This window comes from Capra hircus, chromosome 25, assembly GCF_001704415.2.
Source record: "Capra hircus breed San Clemente chromosome 25, ASM170441v1, whole genome shotgun sequence".
NCBI classification, from domain to species: Eukaryota; Metazoa; Chordata; class Mammalia; order Artiodactyla; family Bovidae; genus Capra; species Capra hircus.
In genome coordinates, this window is record NC_030832.1 from 1,252,438 (window position 1) to 1,271,833 (window position 19,396).

Sequence of the window (19,396 nt, forward strand, 5' to 3'; positions counted from 1 at the left end):
TGGTGCTGTCCCGAGCCCAGCCCTCCCCACCGCGTTGCCTGAGCCCATGGGGAAGCCGCCCTGGGGTGCGCCCACTCCCGGAGGCGGCCCCTCACCGCTGAGCAGAGGTACTCTCCCTGCAGGACAAAATCCCCATGGCGCAGCGCCGCCGCTTCACGCGAGTGGAGATGGCCCGCGTGCTCATGGAGCGCAACCAGTACAAAGAGCGGCTGATGGAGCTACAGGAGGCCGTGCGGTGGACTGAGATGATCAGGTGGGCCTCCAGGCTCCTGCGGTCGGGGGCGAGGATCGCTCTCAGAGGTCCTGGGGAGGGAACTGCGGCTGACCTCCCCCTCCCCCTCTCTTCCCAAAGGAGGGTGCCAGGGCCTCCCTGGTGGGTCTGCAGGGGCCAGCAGAGCCAGGCCTCCGGTGCAGCCCTGGTCTGGCCAGTGGATGTACCCTCTGGGTTAGAGAGAGGCTGGGGCATATCGGGGCCAGCGTGGCAGGGTCCCTCTAGGAAGTGATGGGTAACACCCAGGAGCCCCTCTCGTCTGATGCTCCCGTGCTTGTGTCCAGGGGGAGGGTCTGAAGCAAGGGAGGCAGGAGGGCCCAGTGATGGCACGGGGGCTGGCTGGACTGGGCAGGGTAGAGTCAGGCTGGGCTGGGCTGAGCAGGGCCTCTCCCCGTCCCCTTCCCTGCAGAGCATCCCGCGAGCACCCGTCTGTCCAGGAGAAGAAGAAGTCCACCATCTGGCAGTTGTGAGCTGGGGGCTGTGGGCGGGTGTGGGCAGTGGCCACTGGGGAGGCTGCCCCTCGGGCCTGCCCTCACTCCTTGTGCCTCGCCGGCAGCTTCAGCCGCCTCTTCAGCTCCTCGTCCAGCCCGCCTCCGGCCAAACGGTCTTACCCCTCTGTGAACATCCATTACAAGTCACCCACCACAGCCGGCTTCAGCCAGCGCCGCAACCACGGCATGTGCCAGAGCGCAGCGGGCAGCCGGCCCCTGGAGTTCTTCCCAGATGAGTGAGTCTCCCGGGCCCTCCCCTCCGGCCCCCACCGTGCTGCTCTGGGGTCCCACTGAGGTGTGCACACCCATGGGAGCACTGGGCATCCCTGGCCGAGGCCATGCTCCCCCCACTCCCTCCGCATGGTCCCAGGGGCTGGGCCTTGCTCCTCTAGTGACCGCCACCAGGCAGCCAGAAGCGACCCTAGCCCCACCGGGCGGCTCCTGCACCCTCTGCTCCACAGAGGTTCTCGGAGTTGACAGGAACCTTTCTTGCAGCGTTGAGCTTCTTCCTGGGGAATGAGTTTGTGTCTGGAATTTTGTGCTGTCCTTAGTTTTGAAGCTAAGAATCTGGGTCCAGGGCCGAATGGGGAATTCTGTGCCAGGTCAGAAGACTGTGGGGGTTTCCCCAGAAGGGAAGGGGAAGGAAAGGGGGACGGCCGTGGGTGACGGCGACAGGCACACCTGGGCCGGGGCAAGCTGCTGGAGTGGCCTCTGAGCCGTCAGATGCGTGCCTGGCGAGGGCGGTGCAGGTCCAGGAGGGGGAGCCCCGGGGCGCAGGCGCCCTGCCGCAGACCTAGTGACCCGCCCGCCCTTCCCCGCCAGCGACTGCACGTCGTCCGCGCGGCGGGAGCAGAAGCGCGAGCAGTACCGCCAGGTGCGCGAGCACGTGCGCAATGACGACGGGCGGCTACAGGCCTGCGGCTGGAGTCTGCCGGCCAAGTACAAGCAGGTGCTGGGGCGGGGCGTGGGCGGGCCCCCAAGTACAAGGAGGTGCTGGGGCGGGGCGGGGTCCCAGGTGCAAGCTGGGGCGGGGCGTGGGCGGGGCAGGGCGGTCCCAAGTGCGCCACCCGGCCGCAGACGGCAGCCGCACACCGGTGAGCCAGCCCGGCCTGGCGCCCACAGCGCGCGCTGCCCTGTTCCTGCAGCTGAGTCCCAACGGCGGCCAGGAGGACACCCGCATGAAGAATGTGCCGGTCCCTGTGTACTGCCGCCCGCTGGTGGAGAAGGACCCGACCATGAAGGTGAGGCTCCGGAGCGCGCCAGGCGGCAGAGGCCCCCAGAAGCTACGTCCACGAGGGCGGGGAAGCCGGGGGAGGCCGGCTCCCCGAACTCACAGCTGCCTTCCCCCAGCTGTGGTGTGCCGCGGGCGTCAACTTGAGCGGCTGGAAGCTGAGTGAGGACGGCCCTGGAAATGGAGTCAAGCCCACTCCGGGCCGCGACCCTCTGACCTGCGACCGGGAAGTGGAAGGAGAGGCCAAGAGCAACCACTCGTCCCCCGAGAAGAAGAAGGTCAGGGTAGCGGGCGTCCTGTCGTCCAGGGGGCTCTGCCACGCCCAGTCTGGAGGCTAGCTGGGGACAGTGGCCTGAGACCCGGCTCACCTGAGGTCCGCTGAGGGTGGGCGGGGCAGCGAGGAGGGGCAGAGGTTTAGGGCAGCCGGGCTGGAGTCTCTGCCCGCCGGGGAGCTAGGCTAGGGGCTGGATCTGGGGCTTCACTTCACCTCCAGGCTTGAGGTAGGAGTCAGCGCCTTAATGCTGGGAACTTAGCTTTCCTCTGGGGAGGTGAGGCTCTGAGTGCCTGGACCTAGACACAGAGAACAGTTCTGCCTTCTTGCTGTCCTGGACACAGGAGAGGGTGTTCAGGTGCCCTGAGGCCATGGGCAAGGCCAGATCCTGAGAGACTGTGGGGCCCCCTCACTGGCCCCCATTGCTGCCAGAGTAGTGGGTGCCCCAGCCTGTCCTGTGCTTGGAAACAGGCCAAGGAGCTCCCCGAGGCGGATGCCACCTCCAGCCGCGTGTGGATCCTCACCAGCACGCTGACCACCAGCAAAGTGGTGGTCATCGACGCCAACCAGCCGGGCACCGTCGTGGACCAGTTCACCGTGTGCAATGCCCACGTGCTCTGCATCTCCAGCATCCCTGGTGGGTGCTGGGTCCCCAGGGCGGGCATCCGGGGGGAGCTCACTGCCCCGTCCTGTCGCTGACAGAGGCGGAGACCCCAGTGTGGCGCTCACCCGGGACAAGGAGATGGGGTGGTGTCACAGGCAGCCCCTTCCCTCCCGACACCCACACTGGGACTGGAGCTGGGGGGTGTCACGGGGGCCCCTCAGAACGGGGTGACGGCTATGACTCCCTCCAGCCGCCAGCGACGGCGACTACCCTCCAGGCGAGATCTTCCTGGACAGCGACGTGAACCCCGAGGACTCAGGCACGGATGGGGTGCTGGCGGGCATCACGCTGGTGGGCTGTGCCACGCGCTGCAACGTACCACGCAGCAACTGCTCCTCCCGGGGGGACACCCCGGTGCTGGACAAGAGCCAGGGTGAGTCCTGGGCCCTAGGGACACCCCGGTGCTAGACTAGGGCCAGGGTGAGTCCCAGGCCAGGCCTGTGGCCATCTGCTCTCACCCCTCCCTTCCACAGGGGAGGTGTCGGCTGTCGCCAATGGGAAGGTCAATCCGGCTCCATCCACGGAGGAGGCCACGGAGGCCACAGAGGTGCCAGATGCAGGACCCAGCGAGGCAGAGGCAGCCGCTGTGCGGCCCGGGCCCCTCACGGAGCATGTCTTTACGGACCCGGCCCCCACCCCGCCCCCGAGCGCCCAGCCTGACAGGTGGGCTCTCTCAGGATGGGACAGCGGGAGTCGGGGGGACTGGCAGGGGCAGGGCCAGGCTTCCGTGGACCTCCCTGGAGCCACCATCCTCCCCACAGTGAGAACGGGCCAGAGGCTGATGTGAGCGGTGTGCAGCCCGAGCCGGAGCCCAGCGGGGACCCCGCCGGCAGCACCAGTGCCGCGCCCACCATGTGGCTGGGAGCCCAGAATGGCTGGTAGGCGGGGCCACGGGGGTCAGGGTTGGGGGGGGCGCCCCGGGCACCCCCACCCACCGGCCTCCTCCTGCAGGCTCTATGTGCACTCAGCTGTGGCCAGCTGGAAGAAGTGTCTGCACTCCATCAAGCTGAAGGACTCGGTGCTGAGCCTGGTGTGCGTGACCCCGCCGGGGCGGGTGGGCAGGGAGGGCTGCGGGCAGTGGCCTGAGCCCGGCTCACCGCCCACCTGCCCTCCTGTCACAGGCATGTGAAGGGGCGCGTGCTGGTGGCTCTGGCCGATGGGACCCTGGCCATCTTCCACCGGGGTGAAGGTGAGAGCTGGCTTGAGGGTGGAGGGGGGGGCCTGACATCCCCTCGGGGCGGGACCCCTGCGTGAGCAGAGGCAGCGCAGCCAGGCCTGAGCAGGGCTCGCGGGCTCTGTGCAGACGGCCAGTGGGACCTGAGCAACTACCACCTGATGGACCTGGGCCACCCGCACCACTCCATCCGCTGCATGGCTGTCGTGCACGACCGCGTCTGGTGTGGCTACAAGAACAAGGTGCACGTCATCCAGCCCAAGACCATGCAGATCGAGGCGAGTGCGGCAGGGCTCCCCACGTGGGGCGTCGTGGGGTCGCGGGAAACGCCCTCAGGGGGCGACTGGTTTGTCCGAGGTCATGGGCCAGCAAAGGGCGGCCGGGCTGTGAATGCCCATCTGCCTGGAGCCCACCTGCTGCTTCTCTCTGACCCAGCAGTCGCAGTCTGCACAGGCCCCAGGCACCTCCCTCGGCACAGCTGTGGGGAGGTCCCGGGGCCCCCAGGAGGAGAGGGCAATGAGGCCCTGAAAGGCGGCTGTGAGCTGCCTCAGCTGTGGCAGCTTCAGGGACCCCGCCCCGTTGACGGGCTGCCCTGACCCCACAGAAGTCGTTTGATGCCCACCCACGGCGGGAGAGCCAGGTGCGGCAGCTGGCATGGATCGGCGACGGGGTCTGGGTGTCCATCCGCCTGGACTCCACACTGCGGCTCTACCACGCCCACACCCACCAGCACCTGCAGGACGTGGACATCGAGCCCTACGTCAGCAAGATGCTGGGTGAGGGCGGCCGGCCAGCGTGTGGGGTGGGGGTCCCCCGAGGCCGCCCCGCTGACCACGCCCTGCTCCCACAGGCACGGGAAAGCTGGGCTTCTCCTTCGTGCGCATCACGGCCCTGCTCATCGCGGGCAACCGCCTCTGGGTGGGCACCGGCAATGGAGTCGTCATCTCCATCCCCCTGACTGAGAGTGAGTGCCCCCAGGTGCCTGCGGAGACGGTGGGCGCACGTTAGGGTCCCGGGCAGGCGCACTGCCAGGACATGGGTGGATGCGGGCTGCCCGGGCGCAGCCCCCTCTGCCCAGTTCCTCTGTGACCACCTGTCTCTCTCCCTTCCTTGCCCTGCCCTCACCCTCCCCAGCCGTGGTCCTGCACCGAGGCCAGCTCCTGGGGCTGCGAGGTGAGTCCAAAGTGCCCGCCTTCGCTTTCAGGAGGCCCCCATCCTGGACACCCTGGGGCTGAGACGGCCTTGCCCTTGGCTCAGCTGTGGGCCCCAGGCAGGCCCCACCCCATCCCTCACCTGCTGGAAGGCCCACCTACCCAGTGTGCAGGCTCAGCACCCCCGGCCCCTCTCTCTTCAGCCAACAAGACATCCCCCACGTCGGGAGAGGGGGCCCGCCCCGGCGGCGTCATCCACGTGTACGGGGATGACAGCAGCGACCGGGCAGCCAGCAGCTTCATCCCCTACTGCTCCATGGCGCAGGCGCAGCTCTGCTTCCACGGCCACCGGGACGCCGTCAAATTCTTCGTCTCTGTGCCAGGTGAGCTCCTGGCACCCCCCAACCCCACCCCACCCCGAGGGCTGCAGCGAGGCTCTGGCAGGAGACCGCGCGGGGTCCCCACCGCCCGGCTAAGGCCCTGTGCCATCGGCAGGGAATGTGCTGGCCACCCTGAATGGCAGCGTGCTTGACAGCCCCTCCGAGGGCCCCGGGCCCGCCGCTCCTGCCGCAGATGCCGAGGCCCAGAAGCTGAAGAACGTGCTGGTGCTGAGCGGCGGGGAGGGCTACATCGACTTCCGCATCGGTGAGGGCGCAACGCGGGGCGGGGCCGGGGCGTCCTGGGCCGGCGGCCCCTTCACGGGTGGGCGGCCCCTTCACGCAGCCATGCTCTCCTCAGGCGACGGCGAGGACGACGAGCCGGAGGAGGGCGTGGGGGACGTCAGCCAGGTGAAGCCGGTGCTGTCCAAGGCCGAGCGCAGCCACATCATCGTGTGGCAGGTGTCCTACACCCCCGAGTGAGCTGCGCCCCTCCACCCTGCCCGCCCGACGCCGCCCGCACCTGTACATACGCCCCGCCCACCTGCCCACCGCCACCCCGGGGCGGCCAGGCGCCCGTCCACCCCACTTCTGACCTCTCAACCTGCAGCTTTCACCTGAGGCCCGGGGCCTCCCCCTGCGAGCTGGCAGAGCAGCGGGTCTGGCTGGGGGTGGGGCAGGGAGCGGGTGGCGTCTGACCAGGGAGGCTACAGAGCCTCTTGGAACACCGGCCCCCCAGCAGCTCCTGGCCGGCACCTGGCCCTAAGTCCTCCAGGCCCAGGGCACTGCAGGGCCAGAGCGAGGCAGAACCCCAGGGGGGGTCAGGCCGGGGCACACCCCTACAGGTGGCCCCAGCTCCACCCTGAGTCCCCCACTCCCATCACTCTCTCCCAGGGTCCCCCCGGGGGGCAAGCAGGGACTCAATCCTGCTGAGTCTTCCCACCCTTGGTCCACTTGCCTTTGACTGCTGTCCACAAGAGCGGGGCTCCAACCCTCAGGGAGCTGGCCCAGCTGCTCACCTTCCCTGGGCTCTCCCCCACCCCAACCCCTGCCACCCTGGGAACTGGCATGAAAGCACGTAACCAAGCTTCTGGGGCAGCTGCTCGAGAAGACAGACAGATGCCCTCATCCCGCTCGAGCCCTGTGATCATCCCGTGTGCTAGGCCCTCACGGACCCATGTCTTCCCCTCCCCACTGGCTCAACCTGGGCAAAGACCCACCTTGTAGGAGCAGGCCCCTTGAGTCCCACCCTTCTCAGAAGCCCCTAGGGTGGGATTTCTCAGGCTGCCAGGGCAGGCCCAGGCCTCAGGAAGAAGGGGGGGCCCTGGCCTCTCCTGGGGTCAGTCCTTGGACGTAGGCTCAGCCTCAGGGTGATGGGAAGGAGTGCTCCAGGGCCTGGCTCCGGTGCAGTCTCCAAGGAGCCCGCTCCTAAGACACGCTACGAAGTGCCTGGGGCCGGCGGCGCGGCCTGCTCCCATGAGGGCCCTGATGACAGGCTCACGAGCAGAGGCCAAGGGCCAAGGAGAGGAGCTGCTAGGCGTCCGTGCCTGCTGCTCTGAGGGGCATCGCCCTGGACTGCTACCCCCCCGCCCAGGCCTCACTCCTGTTCCTCCAGGCGCTGGGCAGGGTCGCCCCAGGCCCTGCTGCCCACCCCCTCCCACAGAGAAGCACAGACCCTGGGCAGCTGCCCCCGAGCCCAGCCGGTACCGCTGCAGGCTTCCCCCACGCCCTGCCACTCTCCACTGTGATGTCCGTCAAGTCCCTCTCTGTCCTCAGGGGGCCTGAAGCGACCTGGGGGTGAGCCGGGTGGGTGCAGCCAGGGGAAGGGGCTGGGACGATTCTCCTCAGGCTTTGGCCCTGCAAGTGACCCTACGTGTCTGCTCTGTATGTAATAAATGTCTTAACACCATACTTCTGTGTCCCTGCGCCCAAACCAACTAGAGCACAAAAGTTTTCTTCCGTTTATTATAAAAACAAATGCCGGGACAAGCCAAGTACCAGAGCTGCGCCCTGGTGCGTTTGCAGGCGAGCTATAAACGGGCGCGGGCTGGGCCGAGGCGCCTGAGAACCCCATTCAGGGCAGGAAGGCAACCAGAACTCGGCAGGCGGGCAACCACCTGCGCTCGGGAAGGCTGCTGCGGGTCTACCACAGCTCTGGGGTGGGGCCTGGAGGGCGCGGGGTCAGCCGCAGCCCTCTTCGGACTGGCACACCTGCCCAAGAGGCCCGGCTACTCGTACAGCCAGTGCCCCGCGCTATCCTCCCAGCACAGGAGTTCGTCAGTGCGAAACCAGAGTGCGATCTCGCGGCGGGCGCTCTCCACGGAGTCGCTGCCGTGAATCACATTCCTGTGCGGGAGAGGCGGCATGAGCACAGCCCGGAGCAGGCAGAGCTCGGTCAGGGCCCCACGCAGCCCAGTTGGGAGAGTCGGAACCCGACTTACTTGCCGACCTCGATGCAGAAATCGCCGCGGATGGTGCCGGGCACGGCGTCGGCCGGATTCGTGGCTCCGATGAGCGCCCGGGAAGCGCGTACAACGTCCAGACCCTGCCACACCTGCCGACAGGGTCGGAGGTCAGCGCCGGGTGAGCGTCCCGCCCATCTGCCCGCCCGCCGACACTCACCATGGCCACCACCGGCCCGGAGCCCATGTACTTGACCAGGCGCCCGAAGAAGGGGCGCTCGCGCAGCTCGGCATAGTGTTCCCGCAGCAGCTCCTCCGAAGCCTGGGGAGGTAGGGAGACAGGCCGCGTGCTCGGGGGATTCTGGCCCCCGGGGCCCCGCTCCACGCCCGTAGACCCCGCCCCGCTCCCCACGGCTGGGGACCCCGGCGCTCACCTGCACCAGCTTCAGCGCCACCAGCTTGAAGCCCTTCCTCTCGAAGCGCCGCACGATCTCGCCCACGAGCCGCCGCTGCACGCCGTCGGGCTTCACGGCCAGGAAGGTACGCTCGTGCACGCCGGTATAGGCTGCGGGGACCGGCGGGGTCGGGGCGCGTCAGGCTCGGCTGCACCCCCTCCCCGGCCCGCCCAGCCCGGCTGCACCCCCTCCCTGCCCCGCGTGGCCCGGCCCCCGCCGCTCACCCGCCGGGAAGAGGTTGGCGAAGATGGTCAGCACCAGGCAAATCATGATGGCGACGGCGGGGCGCGGGCGGCGCGGGCCCGAGGCGGGGGCGGCGCGCGGACCGGGGCGGAGCCTGTGCTTAAAGCGGCCTTGTCGCCGGGAGCCGCAGCCTCGGTGGGCTTAGCGAGGCGGCGCCTGTCGTCCAGGACCACACCGGGACCTCTACGACCGCGCCCGGGCCGCCCCAGTCCCCTCGGGTCTCCGCATCAACGGCCGTAAGCAGCAGTGACAGCCTGTTCCTCCCCGAAGCCCTGCCACCAGCCCGCTTTGGTCCCCCAACCCCAAACTCAAAAGAAGCCACATCCCAGGCTACGTCATGTGCCTTTATTCGCGTTCAGTTTCTGCCCGGGTCGTGGGAAGGGGAGCCAAGGTGGAAATGACAGGCCAGCACTGGGCTCCACACCTGCTGCCCTGCTGCTTCCAGCGTGCCCCCAGGAGCCACTTCTGGCAGTCAGATCTGCGCGCTGGTGAAGCCGGGACAGAGGAGACAAGCTGCAGACCGCACCCTTTCTACGAAAACGTAGATCCTCGACAAGTCGGCCGGGAGGTCAGGTCCAAGATACCAGGGGGGCTGATTCAGGTGTGACCCAAAGGGGTGCCCACTGTCTTGCACCCCCGCTCCCGCACTTTAGACTGCGGTGCCCTTGGTCTTTTGCTTCGCCTCCAGATTCTCAGGATAGTCCCAGGGATCAGTGCGTATCCTCTCCAGGCTGAGCATGGGCTCCTCCGTGCTGGGGTCTCCGTTTTTCTGTCGCTCTGCTAGAATCATGGCCCGGAGGAGCGGCGGGTAGGGGACGGGGCACGGCGTCTCCTCTGGCGCCGGCGTGAAAGAGGTGAAGGCCTCCTCCTCGTGTTTGGGCACCAGCCGCCAGTCGTGGTACATGACCTGCTCGATCTCCCGGGCCTCACTCTCCGTCTTTCCTGGGGAGAGGAGACCGAGGGCCCTCGCTCAGACGTTGCCGGAACAGCCTGTAGCGGGCAGCCTCCCCACCGAGTCTTACCTTTGAAGGTCAGGATGCCCCAGGCCTTCCCGTGGTCCAGGTTCTGTAAAGCAAGTGGGGGAGGAGGTCAGCTCGGAAAGCGCTCGCCCAGGGCTCGGGCAACCGGAGACCTCCTCCCACTCAGTGGCGCGCAGGGGAGGCGCGGGAGCCCCGCGGGGCCGGGAGCGGAGCGGAGCTCCGGCTGCGCGCACCTGCGCTGTGTAGTCCGGCCGGACGCGCGTGAGGCGCCAGTAGCATGGCTCGTCGTGCTGCCACAGCCAGGACTTGCGCGTGACCAGACGGCCCAGGCCGAAGAACGGAAGGCGGCCGAGCAGCTGCAGGAGCCGACTCTCGCGGTGCACGTCGACCCATGCTCGCATGGGCAGCTTGCGGCCCGAGTGCGGCCGTATCAGCGTCTCGTAGTCCAGGGCGTAGCGCACCGAATCGCGCGGCCGCTCCCGCTGCTCGCGCAGGGCCCGCACACGGCGGGCCAGCTCGGCGATCAGCCGCGGCCGCACCTTTCTGCGCGCCATGGCCAGGGAGGCCTCCTCGGTCCGGCCGGAAGACCCCGCCGCCGCCGCGCCTGGCGCCGGAAGCGGCGGGTGTCCCCCGCAAATGAGTCCGGGCGCAGCCGGAAGCGGAGAAGGGGCCGGGCGGGCCATGGCGAGGGCTGGGCTCGGGAGGGCCGGGGGCGTCCGCCGGGGCCCGGGGCCGCGGCGGCCCCCGACGTGGGAGATCTCGGATTCGGACGCCGAGGGCCCGGCTGGCGCGGAGACCCCCGCGAGGGCCCGGGACCCGGCTGGAGAGCGCAGGCCGGCGGCCGAGGCGCTGCGGCGGCTGCGGCCTGGGCAGGCGGTGCGTCGCTTGGCGGTGCTCGTGGACCCAGGTACGGAGAGCCGCCCGGGTGGAAGCCCGGCCTTGGGCCCGGTTGGACGGACTCCTCCCTGCGCCCTGGGAGCCAGCCGGGGGTCAGGGCTGGCAGCGCGCTGTCCGGGCGGTGGGTGTCTGGTGCCCGCGCAGGGGAGGGAGCAGTGACCGCCGGCCCCCGTGCGCTCCGTCCCAGCCGTCCTGGAAGACGCCGGTGCCGACACCCTGATGGAGGCCCTGCACGCCCTGGGCTGTGAGCCCCGCGCGGAGCCGCAGCGCCCGGCGCGGAGCCTCCGCTGGAGCCGAGCGAGCCCAGACCCTTGTCCGCGCGGTGTGAGTGTCCCGGGGGTGGGGGCCGAGTGCAGCCCGGGGTTGGGTGTTTCACGTGTCAGAGCTGCTCTGAGAGGCACGTTTCCCAGAGCAGTGAACTTGGAATGGGGGTCGCGGAGAAGGCTGTACAAGGCTGGGACCTAGAGCCTGAAGGAAGGGCCGCGCTGAGGGACCGGCCCTCCCGCCCGTCCAAGGCTGTGGCCGCAGGCGTAGCCTCCTGGCACTCTGGGTCGGTGTTAGTAGAAGTCGGGACGCTGGGCTGGTGGAGAGCAGTCCTGGGAGAACCTGCGTGAGCCCCGGCACTCCTGGGGGCACGGACTGTGGCCCGGGGTGGGCAGCAGCGCCCCCCATGTTCCCCAGGTGCCCCCTGAGGTGTGGGCTGAGGATGAGCCCCACGTGCTGCGGCTGCTGGAGCCTGAAGAATTTGTGCGGGGCGTTGTCCAGCTGACCCAGGTGCGGCGGGGGAGCGGGCAAAGAGCCTTGTCAGCAGATGGCAGGGCTGGGAGCTTTGCCTTGGGCATCAGGGCTGAAGTGGGGGAAACTGCTGGGTTGTAGAAGCCACGATAAGGCAGGTACTCTTGAGCCCTGAGTCAGAAGTTAGGGGTGGGGGCCTGGGGACCAGGGCCACAGGCTGGCTGTGCAGTCGGCCTTGTGACACCCCACAACCCAGCCAGGGGAGAAATAGGGCTTGCTCTCTCAGCTGACGTTTGCACCAGAGTGTGTTTAGGTCTGACCCTCTGGCAGGCCCTGGATCTCAGGGTTCACAGTTCATCAAGCACCTCTTCTGTGCCAGGTAGAGGTGGGCCAGGAATGGGGAGGGGGCTTCAGCCCAAGTCTTCTAGGCGCCTAGGATGTGCCTGGGGACTTTTGTAGACCTTCCTGTGGGAAGCACAGGGCTGGTTTTCTGGAGAGCAGGCCGGGCGGAGGAGTCCACCCCGCCCCTCCCAGCACCGAGGGCTCCTTCTTGGGCTGGCTCCTCTGCTTCCTGCAAGCTGGCGCTGGCCGGTGGACCCCGCCTGCCGCAGCCCTGAGGAACAGGTGAGCCTCCTTGGCTTGCAGGTATGTGGCCCGACCTGTTCCATGCCCTGGGTCACACCTGAGAGCCCTGGCTGTCTCCACCTAGCTGTCATCGGGCTGGACACTTACCTGTGGTACTAGTCACCCTGACACCCTTGGCCCGCATCACCGGGATGGGAGGGTTCGGGGGAAGGCGGGGTGGCTCTGGGGGCTGGCGTCACAGCTGACCCCCTCCCTTGGGCAGCTTGTGGGGAGGGAGGAGGGTCGGGGGGCCAGAGGGACGGTCCATCTGCCCAGGTCTCAGCAGCCCACCGCCCAGGAGACACAGCAGCCAGAGCATCTAGCGGTCACTTGCACCGAGGCGGCGGTCGGCTGGCCTGAGGTGGAGGAGGTGAGGCAGTCAGGTGGGCCTGGGGCCTGGTCCTTGGCTGCTGTCCAGGGCGCATCGGGGGCTGGTGTGGCCTGTGGGGGCATGTGTTGTTGGGGAGCCCTGTGCCCCACACCGCGGTCACTCCCACCTAGGCCCTGGTGCACCTGCAGCTCTGGGCGAACGTGGACGTGCTGCTGGTGGCCTCCTGGCAGGAGCTGAGCCAACATGTGTGCGCCTTCACCAAAGCCCTCGCCCAGCGCCCCTTCAAGTGCGTGACCCTCTCCCTTCTGGGAGCTGCTGGGGGGGGTGGGGGCGGCAGTGTCCAAGGGCCAAGCAGTCCCAGGCTCTCTTGAGCGGGGGACGGGGTGCTCGGCAGAGGCCAGGAGCCTCTAGCACCTCCCTGCACCCCTTCCCCAGGCAGGCCCGGGAGTCTGGGGCCTTCCCCTTCTGCACCTCTGGGCGCTGGACGGCAGGCGAGCGAGTGGCCAGAGACGGCATGGGGCTTCGGGGGGCCTGGTGGCGGCAGGTCAGGCAGTTCAACCGCGTCAGCCCAGCCGTGGCCGATGCCGTTGTCAGCGCCTTCCCATCCCCCCGCCTGCTGCAGCAGGTGGGTGCCCGCCCTCACCCAGACCCCAGGTATGGGGGCCGGCTCCCAAGGCCTGCCGCTCACCCCTGCGCCCTCCCTAGGCGTACGAGGCCTGTGGCACGGAGCAGGAGCGCCTGGCCCTGCTTGCTGACCTCCCGGTGAAGACGGGCAAGCGAGCGCCACCCCGCAGGGTGGGGCCCGACCTCTCCCGCCGCATCTGCCTCTTCCTGACCACCACTGACCCCGACCTCCTGCTGGACCTGGGCTCCTGAGCAGGCCCGTGGGTTGCACAGGGCGTCCCCTGCCTGCGGGCAGGAGTGAACACAGCCTCCCAGGGGACCCGTGGGAAACCACAGGAGGTGGTGCGCCGCGAACCCGGGGCCTAGTCAGGTCTGACCCCAAGCTGGGGGATGAGGGGACGGCAGAGAGAAATCTTGCATAACTGGGAGAAGAAAATTCTCTCGCCTGCAGAAGGTCTAGAGACGGTTGGGGGTGGGGCTCACGTGCCCTGGGCATGCACGCTGGCCGAGGGGCTGGTAGACAGCTGGCACCAGCAGGAAGGGCTGCAGAGGCCTCGGATCCCACAGGGGAAACTCCCATCACCGGGAGGTTGTGGGGGAAGTACCTTCATTTTTAAGACAAGGTTTAGAGGGAGGAGAGAACCAGGCTACCTCTCCCCAGGGTACTGTGACGCCCCAAGAGGAGACAAGTGTGGACACCTGTGAGCCCCAGGCCTCACTTTGACCCACTTCATTCTACAGGCAGGTGGACATCAGACTTCGAGTTTATTATGGTCGCTTTCAGCCCCAGACAGGAGGAACAGAGCTGACAACATGCAAAGCAAGTTAAGAAAAACGTGAGGCCGGTGGTGCCAGGGAGAGCCCACCTCTCAAGTTGCGTCCTCCTCGCAGGCAGCAGCCCATAGGCCCCCAGCCCCTTCCCTGCCAGCCCCTCAGACCTGAACCCAGACGCGCTGGGGCGGCAGCTGTTCTCATGCCCAGCACCGGAGCAGACAGGCTGGGTCTTGGGGTCACAGGGCTAACGGCCGGGAGCCCCTGTGGCGAGGCCTGTCCCAGCCTCAGGCAGCAGAGGGGCAGCGGGACGAACCTCAGCTTGGTCCTCCCCTCGGCGGCCCTGGGGCAGTCCACAGGCAGGGGCGGGGACCACGCCGTCCCGGCCCTGGGGGTCTCGATCAGGGAGCAGGCTAGGTCCTTCGGCAGCGCTTCCGCTGGCAGCGCCGGGGCTCTGGGCCGCTGGCCGCGGGCGAGGGCTCGGGGGGCTGGCGGCTCATGCTCAGGACCCAGCCCAGCTTGTGGTGCAGCACCTGCTTGAGGCCGGGCGGCAGGGGCAGGCCCTCGAGCGTGTCCCCCGAGCCGGGCCGCAGCTGGCGCAGGCGGTAGCAGCACAGGTACTGCAGGGAGGTGACGCTGGCGCACGAGCGGATCACCTTCATGCTGCTCTTGGCCGCCGTGGAGCACACCATCGGGTAGAACCTCTTGTTCTGCAGCTGCGTGGCCGCCACGCCTGGGGCGGGGGGAGGAACAGCCTCAGGGCACTCAGCACCCCCAGGGGCTCTGACCCTGCTCCCTGGGGCCACAGTAGGTCTCGGCCTCACCTATGCACTTCCTGTTCTTGAAAAAGGTCAGCGTCCCGTGCCAGGTGTCCAGGTGCACACCGATGATGGAGCCCTGGCCGAACCTCGAGGAGAAGCTCGTCTTGTCACCCTTGTGGTGGAGGAGGCCTGGGGGCAGCAGGGTCGGGGTGAGCCCCACAGCCTGGGGGCCCCAGCCCCGCCCGCCCGGGCCCTACGCACCTGTGTAGGAGAGGCCCCAGCTGTCCTCGTCCCGGCCGAGCAGGCTGCAGAACGTGTGGTGGTACTTGTCCAGGTCCACGTCCGACGTCCCGATGCCCACCATCTGGGAATGGGGGCGGGCAGAGGGGGCAGGGGACCGAGGCGCCTGGCAGCACCCCCACCTCCCAGCCCCACCAGCCACTCACCATGTCCGTGCCGTAGACGGGCGACGTCATCTTGATCTCCCAGAAGTGCTGGCCCTCCCCCAGCTCCTTGGTGCCCCGGATGGCGGCCGTGCCACAGCTGTACTCCATGTGGAAGCTGACCTTCCGATTGTCACAGCTCAGCAGGGTGGCCGAGGACTTGTTCAGGTCATCCCAGACCCAGTCGAAATCTGCGAGAGCGAGAGGCCGCGGCTGAGCCCCGGCCCACCTGGAGGCCCCGCCCGCTGCGCCCGGCACTCACACTCGTCCTCCTCGCCGCAGCGGCAGTCCCGGCCCCGGTGGGCAGCGTGCAGGCTGCCACAGAAGGCCTCGCTCTGGCTCTCACAGTCACAGAAAGACTCCCCGGTCACGGGCACGGCGCTGGGGATGGACGACGGCAGGGACGCGCACTCAGGGTCGGAGTCTGAGTCACTGTGCTGAAGGACATAGGAGATGTCGCCACCCAACCTGCCAGCACCGGCCCAGCCACCCTCCACCCACCTGCCCCGCTGCAGGCCCATGGCTCAACAGCCGGACGTCCCGAGGGAGAGACCTGGGGCTTGGCCTCCAGGGGACCACCCCGGCCCCGGGACACAGCCAGCCGCTGCCACCACGGACACCTCTTCTGGCCTCCTCCTCAAAGGCCAACCATGAGGAAGCTTCCTGGGAATGGAGTTGAGAGCCCTGGAGGCCCAGTGGCTTATCAGCCCCCGGCGGGGCTGCACACTCAGCCATCCCTCAAGGTCAAGAGCTCCTAGGTCACAGATACACAGGGGAGCCCGTGGCAAAGCCCATCACTGACCTAACGAAGGCAGCTTGGTCTCCCTGGAGCAGCAGCTGGGCTCCTGGGGCCCAATCGCCATGGCAGGGCCTGTACACCTGGCCCAGACTGCGGCTCCCCATCTGTGCCCAGGGCAGCTCAACCCCCATCACAGGGCCCTGCTGAGGGAGCCCTGCGGTCGCAGGCCCTCTGCACGGGGGCTTAGTCCTCACAGGACAGACTCCAAGCCTCAGGGGCCCGATGTCAGCCCAGCACCAGACGCCAACGCTGAACTGGTCAGGTTCCGGAGACCAGCTGACCAGACCTCCTGAAAGCCAGCTAGGGTGCCTCCAAACACCCACCTGGGCTCCAGACCCCGGCCAGCCAGCGAGGGCCCAGGGTACAGACCGCTTCCACGTGCCTGCGCTGAACTCTCCCAGCTTGGCCTGGCCTCCTGGTCAGGCTCAGGCCTCTGCCCTCACTCTCCTGGCCTCTGGGTGCCCCTCTGGCCCAAAATGCCCTCTGCACAGCAGTCCAGTGGACCTATTCAGACCTGAGATTCTGCTCCCCTGAGAGCAAAGTCAACAGACTTACCCTCCTCAGACAGCGTCAGTGCCCCCACCCGGCCCCCTGTCCTGCCCACCCTGTCCCCTTGGGGTCGGGGTGGGGTCTGTTCGCCCCTGGATCTCTCTTGAATACCGGTTCAAAGAGGCTCTGCCAGGCCTGGGCTTTGTGTCCTCTTCCTTCCTGTCGGCTCCCTGCGCACCTGCCTCCTCCCCCCAGGATGGAGTCCCTGCTTGATCATACTCAGCCCCGAGCACCACACAGGAGGGAAGCAACGCAGAGGCCGGGCAGTGAGCGAGGAGGTCGAGCCTGTCAGATGGGCACCCGCGGAAAGGCTGAGGGGCCCCAGCACCTGGCTCTTGGGGAACAGGCAGGCTCCCTGCTGCGGGAGGAGACACCCCTCCCCAAGCCAGGGTGCAGACCTGAGCACCGCTGGCCCTGGAGTTCCCACACTTGGCATCCAGCACGTAACCCCCTGCACGGAGAGCAGAACCGGCCTCTCCACAAGCTGCACAGAGAGTTCAGAGCAGCAGGGGCAGCGATGTGTGCATGCAGCCTCCGGGGCTGCTGGACAACAGGACGAGCTGCAAGCGCGTGTCAGACACCGCGCCTCCAGCCCCTGGACGCTTCCCACATCCCACAGCAATGAGCCAGCAAGGCAGGCGCAGGCAGGAAAGACTGCCCGGGCCACGTGGTCAGTGGGAGCTGGAGGCGGGACAGGAATGCAGGCCGGGGCCTCTTGCTGGCCTGGGCAGGGAGCTAAGGGAGGCCCAGGAAGGGGGCCCAGGATACCACTAGCTCCAATTCCCCCCCAAAGCCTGGTGGTTCCAGGTTCTCAGCTGCTCTCGTGCTGGAGGTGGGGGGAGAGACATCTGTCCCCTCAAAGACACCTGGCTGAGCCAGAGCACCAAGGCTGGGTGAGGGTAACAGACCAGAGCCAAGTCAGAGATCCCCAAGAACAGTGGCGGTGACTCAGGGCAGAGCCGAAGCCCAGCTCTTGCCCTGAGAGGTTCAGGAACCTGACTGTGAGGCTCCCCACTGCAGACACAGAATGCATACAGTCCCCCGCAGGGTCAGTGCCACAGGGCTCCTGCTGCAAAGCCCCAGGTCCCCCAGGAACCTACCCTGAAGGTAGACAGCTGAGCCCCCCTCCTCACGGCCTCTGTGTTCCTGGGCCTTGCAGAGCTCAGGGTCCTGAGCACAGGAAGGCACAGGAATACTGGTCGTCTTTAAGAATCAAAGCTCTTTCTTTCAGGTGCATATACACAAATATAGAACACAGACTTCAACAGGCAGGGGAAATGTCCAAAAAGTTGCACTTGAAGATAACAATAACCACCCTTGTAATGGGCTGAGTAGATAAAATGGAAACATTTTTGTAAGTGAACTGACCAAAGTACCCACGGACACGCACTACGAGAAACATATCTGCCTTGGGGTCCTACCACACAAAGCCACATGTGTCCTTAACTGGTGTGAAGTGCTTGGGAGAGCAGAAACAGCACATGCAGCTACTGGTCCAGCCGAGATGACCTCGTCCTCTGCCCCCAGGGCCATCTTTCCCTTCCCATCTCAGTTCAGGCAGTGCCTGCTCTGCAGGTCTCCTCACTTTTGTCCAGCCATGCCGACCTCACCCACTGGAACCTACCTGCCCATCAGAGTCGTAGCCCCAGTTGGCAGTCCCTGCCAGGGCGACAGCCCGGGCATCCGCATCTCGGCGGGCTGCGCTCAAGACAAAATGCCATGCTCTGCTGCTCCGCGGGCGCCTGGCCATGGTGGACAGGAGCTGGAAGAAACCACAGGGTCGGAGCAGAGAAAGACACAGCACACCAGTAGGTCCCACAGCCTGTGCTGGCCCACCCAGGTCTGGAACTCTCTTCACAAGCTTGTTCCTCGCTCCAGGATCCAAGCACCTTGATGAAACTCAGGTAGAGAGCATGGAACACCGTCCAGACATCCATGACTCTCAAAGGGCCCTCTCTGAGCTTGGCCTCAGGAACTCAAGTGTCCTGCCTACCCATTCCTCGGGCATCTCAAGCCCTGCCTGCCCTTCCTCCAGTGTCCAGTTTGACAAATGGCATCTCCATCCTCCCAGTTCCTCATGCCAGACACACAGCAGTCATCCCAACACCTCCTCCCACCACGGCCCTCCACGCCCCATACCACCTCCAACGGTGTCCTGAACCATCTGCCGCCACCGCGCCTCCCCAACCCCGGCAGGACTCCTCCGCTCTGGGTCCGCCCACTTCATTCACTACAACCCAGCTTTTTCGAAACACAAATCTTAAAAAATTTTTAATTAGCGAGTTATAAACTTCTCAGGGCTTGCCATTGTTCTCCGGATAAAATGCAAAATCCTACCAAGCCCATCAAGTTCCGGCCCTGTTCCGGCTGCTGGTTCTTTCCAGCCCTTTGCCCAGAACGCTTTCCCCTCCCCTCTTTGGCTCTCAACTTCCAAGCCCGACTTACAGTTACAAGTCGATCTCTGGGATCTTGTACTGAAATTCCCCAGGAGGGCCGGGACTGTCCCCCGCCACGATCCCGAGGGACGGCAGGGGACGCGCGCAGGCACAGCTTTTGAGGGATGGGAGCCCGTCTGCAGACCCGAGTTCGCTACTGGAGTCGGCCACGGCGGGCCTGGCCTAAGCCCCGCCCGCCACCGCCACGGCAACAGAAGGCGCCAGGCCGTGCACGCGGGATGCACGGCCCCGAGACGACCCCGCTGCAGCAGGGGTCGCTTCTCCGTCGGGCATCGCACTGTCTAAGGGTCGGCGAGGTCGCGGGGTTCCTCCCACCCGCCGCCCCGCCCGGCCTGAGGCGCAGAGCCTCGCCCGCCTCTTCTGGCCCCGCCGCCGCCGCCAGAACAAAGGCGCGCCGGCCGCGCCGCCCGCAGCTCCGCGAGGCCAACGGGTGCGGTGCGGTCCCGATCCAGGCGGGGCAGCAGAGCCCGGAATACTTGGGGAGGAGCGGCCGAGGCCCGCCGCTCACCTGCAGCCGCTCCGCGCCGCCGCGTTCAGCCGGGCCAGCCGCGACCTACTTTCCGCTCCCGAGCAAGACGTAAACAATCCCCGCCCCGCGGTCCGCCCCCCGCGCCGCATTGGTCCCGCAGAGCACTCGACTTAGGCGTTCGAAAGAGGGGCGGGCCCCGCTGCACATGCCTCTTTCTGAGAGGCTTC

The 19,396-nt window shown here is 67.2% G+C and overlaps 5 protein-coding genes across 30 annotated transcripts in view; 2 read left to right on the top strand and 3 right to left on the bottom strand.

Moving 5' to 3' along the window:
* The window catches only part of MAPK8IP3 (mitogen-activated protein kinase 8 interacting protein 3), a 44,479-nt gene extending 36,940 nt beyond the window's left edge, over nt 1–7,539 (top strand). For all 15 annotated transcript variants that reach the window (XM_018040036.1, XM_018040041.1, XM_018040038.1 and 12 more), the window contains 19 exons: nt 123–253; nt 681–737; nt 828–998; nt 1,585–1,711; nt 1,908–2,003; nt 2,113–2,271; nt 2,736–2,901; nt 3,119–3,301; nt 3,402–3,591; nt 3,690–3,806; nt 3,880–3,960; nt 4,050–4,117; nt 4,232–4,380; nt 4,707–4,878; nt 4,953–5,066; nt 5,237–5,275; nt 5,457–5,636; nt 5,749–5,898; nt 5,992–7,539. In XM_018040036.1, the coding sequence (XP_017895525.1) occupies nt 123–253; nt 681–737; nt 828–998; nt 1,585–1,711; nt 1,908–2,003; nt 2,113–2,271; nt 2,736–2,901; nt 3,119–3,301; nt 3,402–3,591; nt 3,690–3,806; nt 3,880–3,960; nt 4,050–4,117; nt 4,232–4,380; nt 4,707–4,878; nt 4,953–5,066; nt 5,237–5,275; nt 5,457–5,636; nt 5,749–5,898; nt 5,992–6,113 (2,472 nt within the window). In that variant the 3' untranslated portion in view covers nt 6,114–7,539. The remainder of the gene's footprint in view (nt 1–122; nt 254–680; nt 738–827; nt 999–1,584; nt 1,712–1,907; nt 2,004–2,112; nt 2,272–2,735; nt 2,902–3,118; nt 3,302–3,401; nt 3,592–3,689; nt 3,807–3,879; nt 3,961–4,049; nt 4,118–4,231; nt 4,381–4,706; nt 4,879–4,952; nt 5,067–5,236; nt 5,276–5,456; nt 5,637–5,748; nt 5,899–5,991) is intronic.
* NME3 (NME/NM23 nucleoside diphosphate kinase 3) lies at nt 7,543–8,950 on the bottom strand. Its single transcript, XM_018040066.1, has 5 exons — nt 8,712–8,950; nt 8,467–8,597; nt 8,253–8,354; nt 8,072–8,184; nt 7,543–7,976 (listed from the first exon to the last, which is right to left on the bottom strand). Exons 1-5 carry the CDS (start codon nt 8,755–8,757, stop codon nt 7,859–7,861), a joined length of 510 nt encoding a protein of 169 aa, XP_017895555.1. The 5' UTR covers nt 8,758–8,950; the 3' UTR covers nt 7,543–7,858.
* Nucleotides 9,061–10,308, bottom strand: MRPS34 (mitochondrial ribosomal protein S34). Its single transcript, XM_018040067.1, has 3 exons — nt 9,944–10,308; nt 9,753–9,795; nt 9,061–9,672 (listed from the first exon to the last, which is right to left on the bottom strand). Exons 1-3 carry the CDS (start codon nt 10,262–10,264, stop codon nt 9,380–9,382), a joined length of 657 nt encoding a protein of 218 aa, XP_017895556.1. The 5' UTR covers nt 10,265–10,308; the 3' UTR covers nt 9,061–9,379.
* Nucleotides 10,244–13,767, top strand: EME2 (essential meiotic structure-specific endonuclease subunit 2). 9 transcript variants are annotated; one of them, XM_018040051.1, is made up of 9 exons: nt 10,244–10,617; nt 10,795–10,931; nt 11,289–11,381; nt 11,802–12,079; nt 12,243–12,349; nt 12,468–12,583; nt 12,737–12,922; nt 13,003–13,291; nt 13,663–13,767. In XM_018040051.1, exons 1-8 carry the CDS (start codon nt 10,263–10,265, stop codon nt 13,171–13,173), a joined length of 1,443 nt encoding a protein of 480 aa, XP_017895540.1. In that variant the 5' UTR covers nt 10,244–10,262; the 3' UTR covers nt 13,174–13,291; nt 13,663–13,767. The 9 variants fall into 9 exon arrangements, with proteins under 9 accessions (XP_017895540.1, XP_017895544.1, XP_017895542.1 ...); XM_018040055.1 differs by having other exon boundaries at nt 12,486–12,583; XM_018040053.1 differs by having other exon boundaries at nt 12,243–12,336; nt 12,733–12,922.
* Nucleotides 13,668–19,313, bottom strand: SPSB3 (splA/ryanodine receptor domain and SOCS box containing 3). 4 transcript variants are annotated; one of them, XM_018040064.1, is made up of 7 exons: nt 19,209–19,313; nt 17,869–18,006; nt 15,159–15,333; nt 14,900–15,087; nt 14,715–14,817; nt 14,517–14,642; nt 13,668–14,425 (listed from the first exon to the last, which is right to left on the bottom strand). In XM_018040064.1, the coding sequence occupies exons 2-7, from the start codon at nt 17,992–17,994 to the stop codon at nt 14,106–14,108; spliced, it is 1,038 nt and encodes a 345-aa protein (XP_017895553.1). In that variant the 5' UTR covers nt 17,995–18,006; nt 19,209–19,313; the 3' UTR covers nt 13,668–14,105. The 4 variants fall into 4 exon arrangements, with proteins under 4 accessions (XP_017895553.1, XP_017895551.1, XP_017895552.1 ...); XM_018040062.1 differs by having other exon boundaries at nt 13,668–14,447; XM_018040063.1 differs by having other exon boundaries at nt 13,668–14,447; nt 18,690–19,273.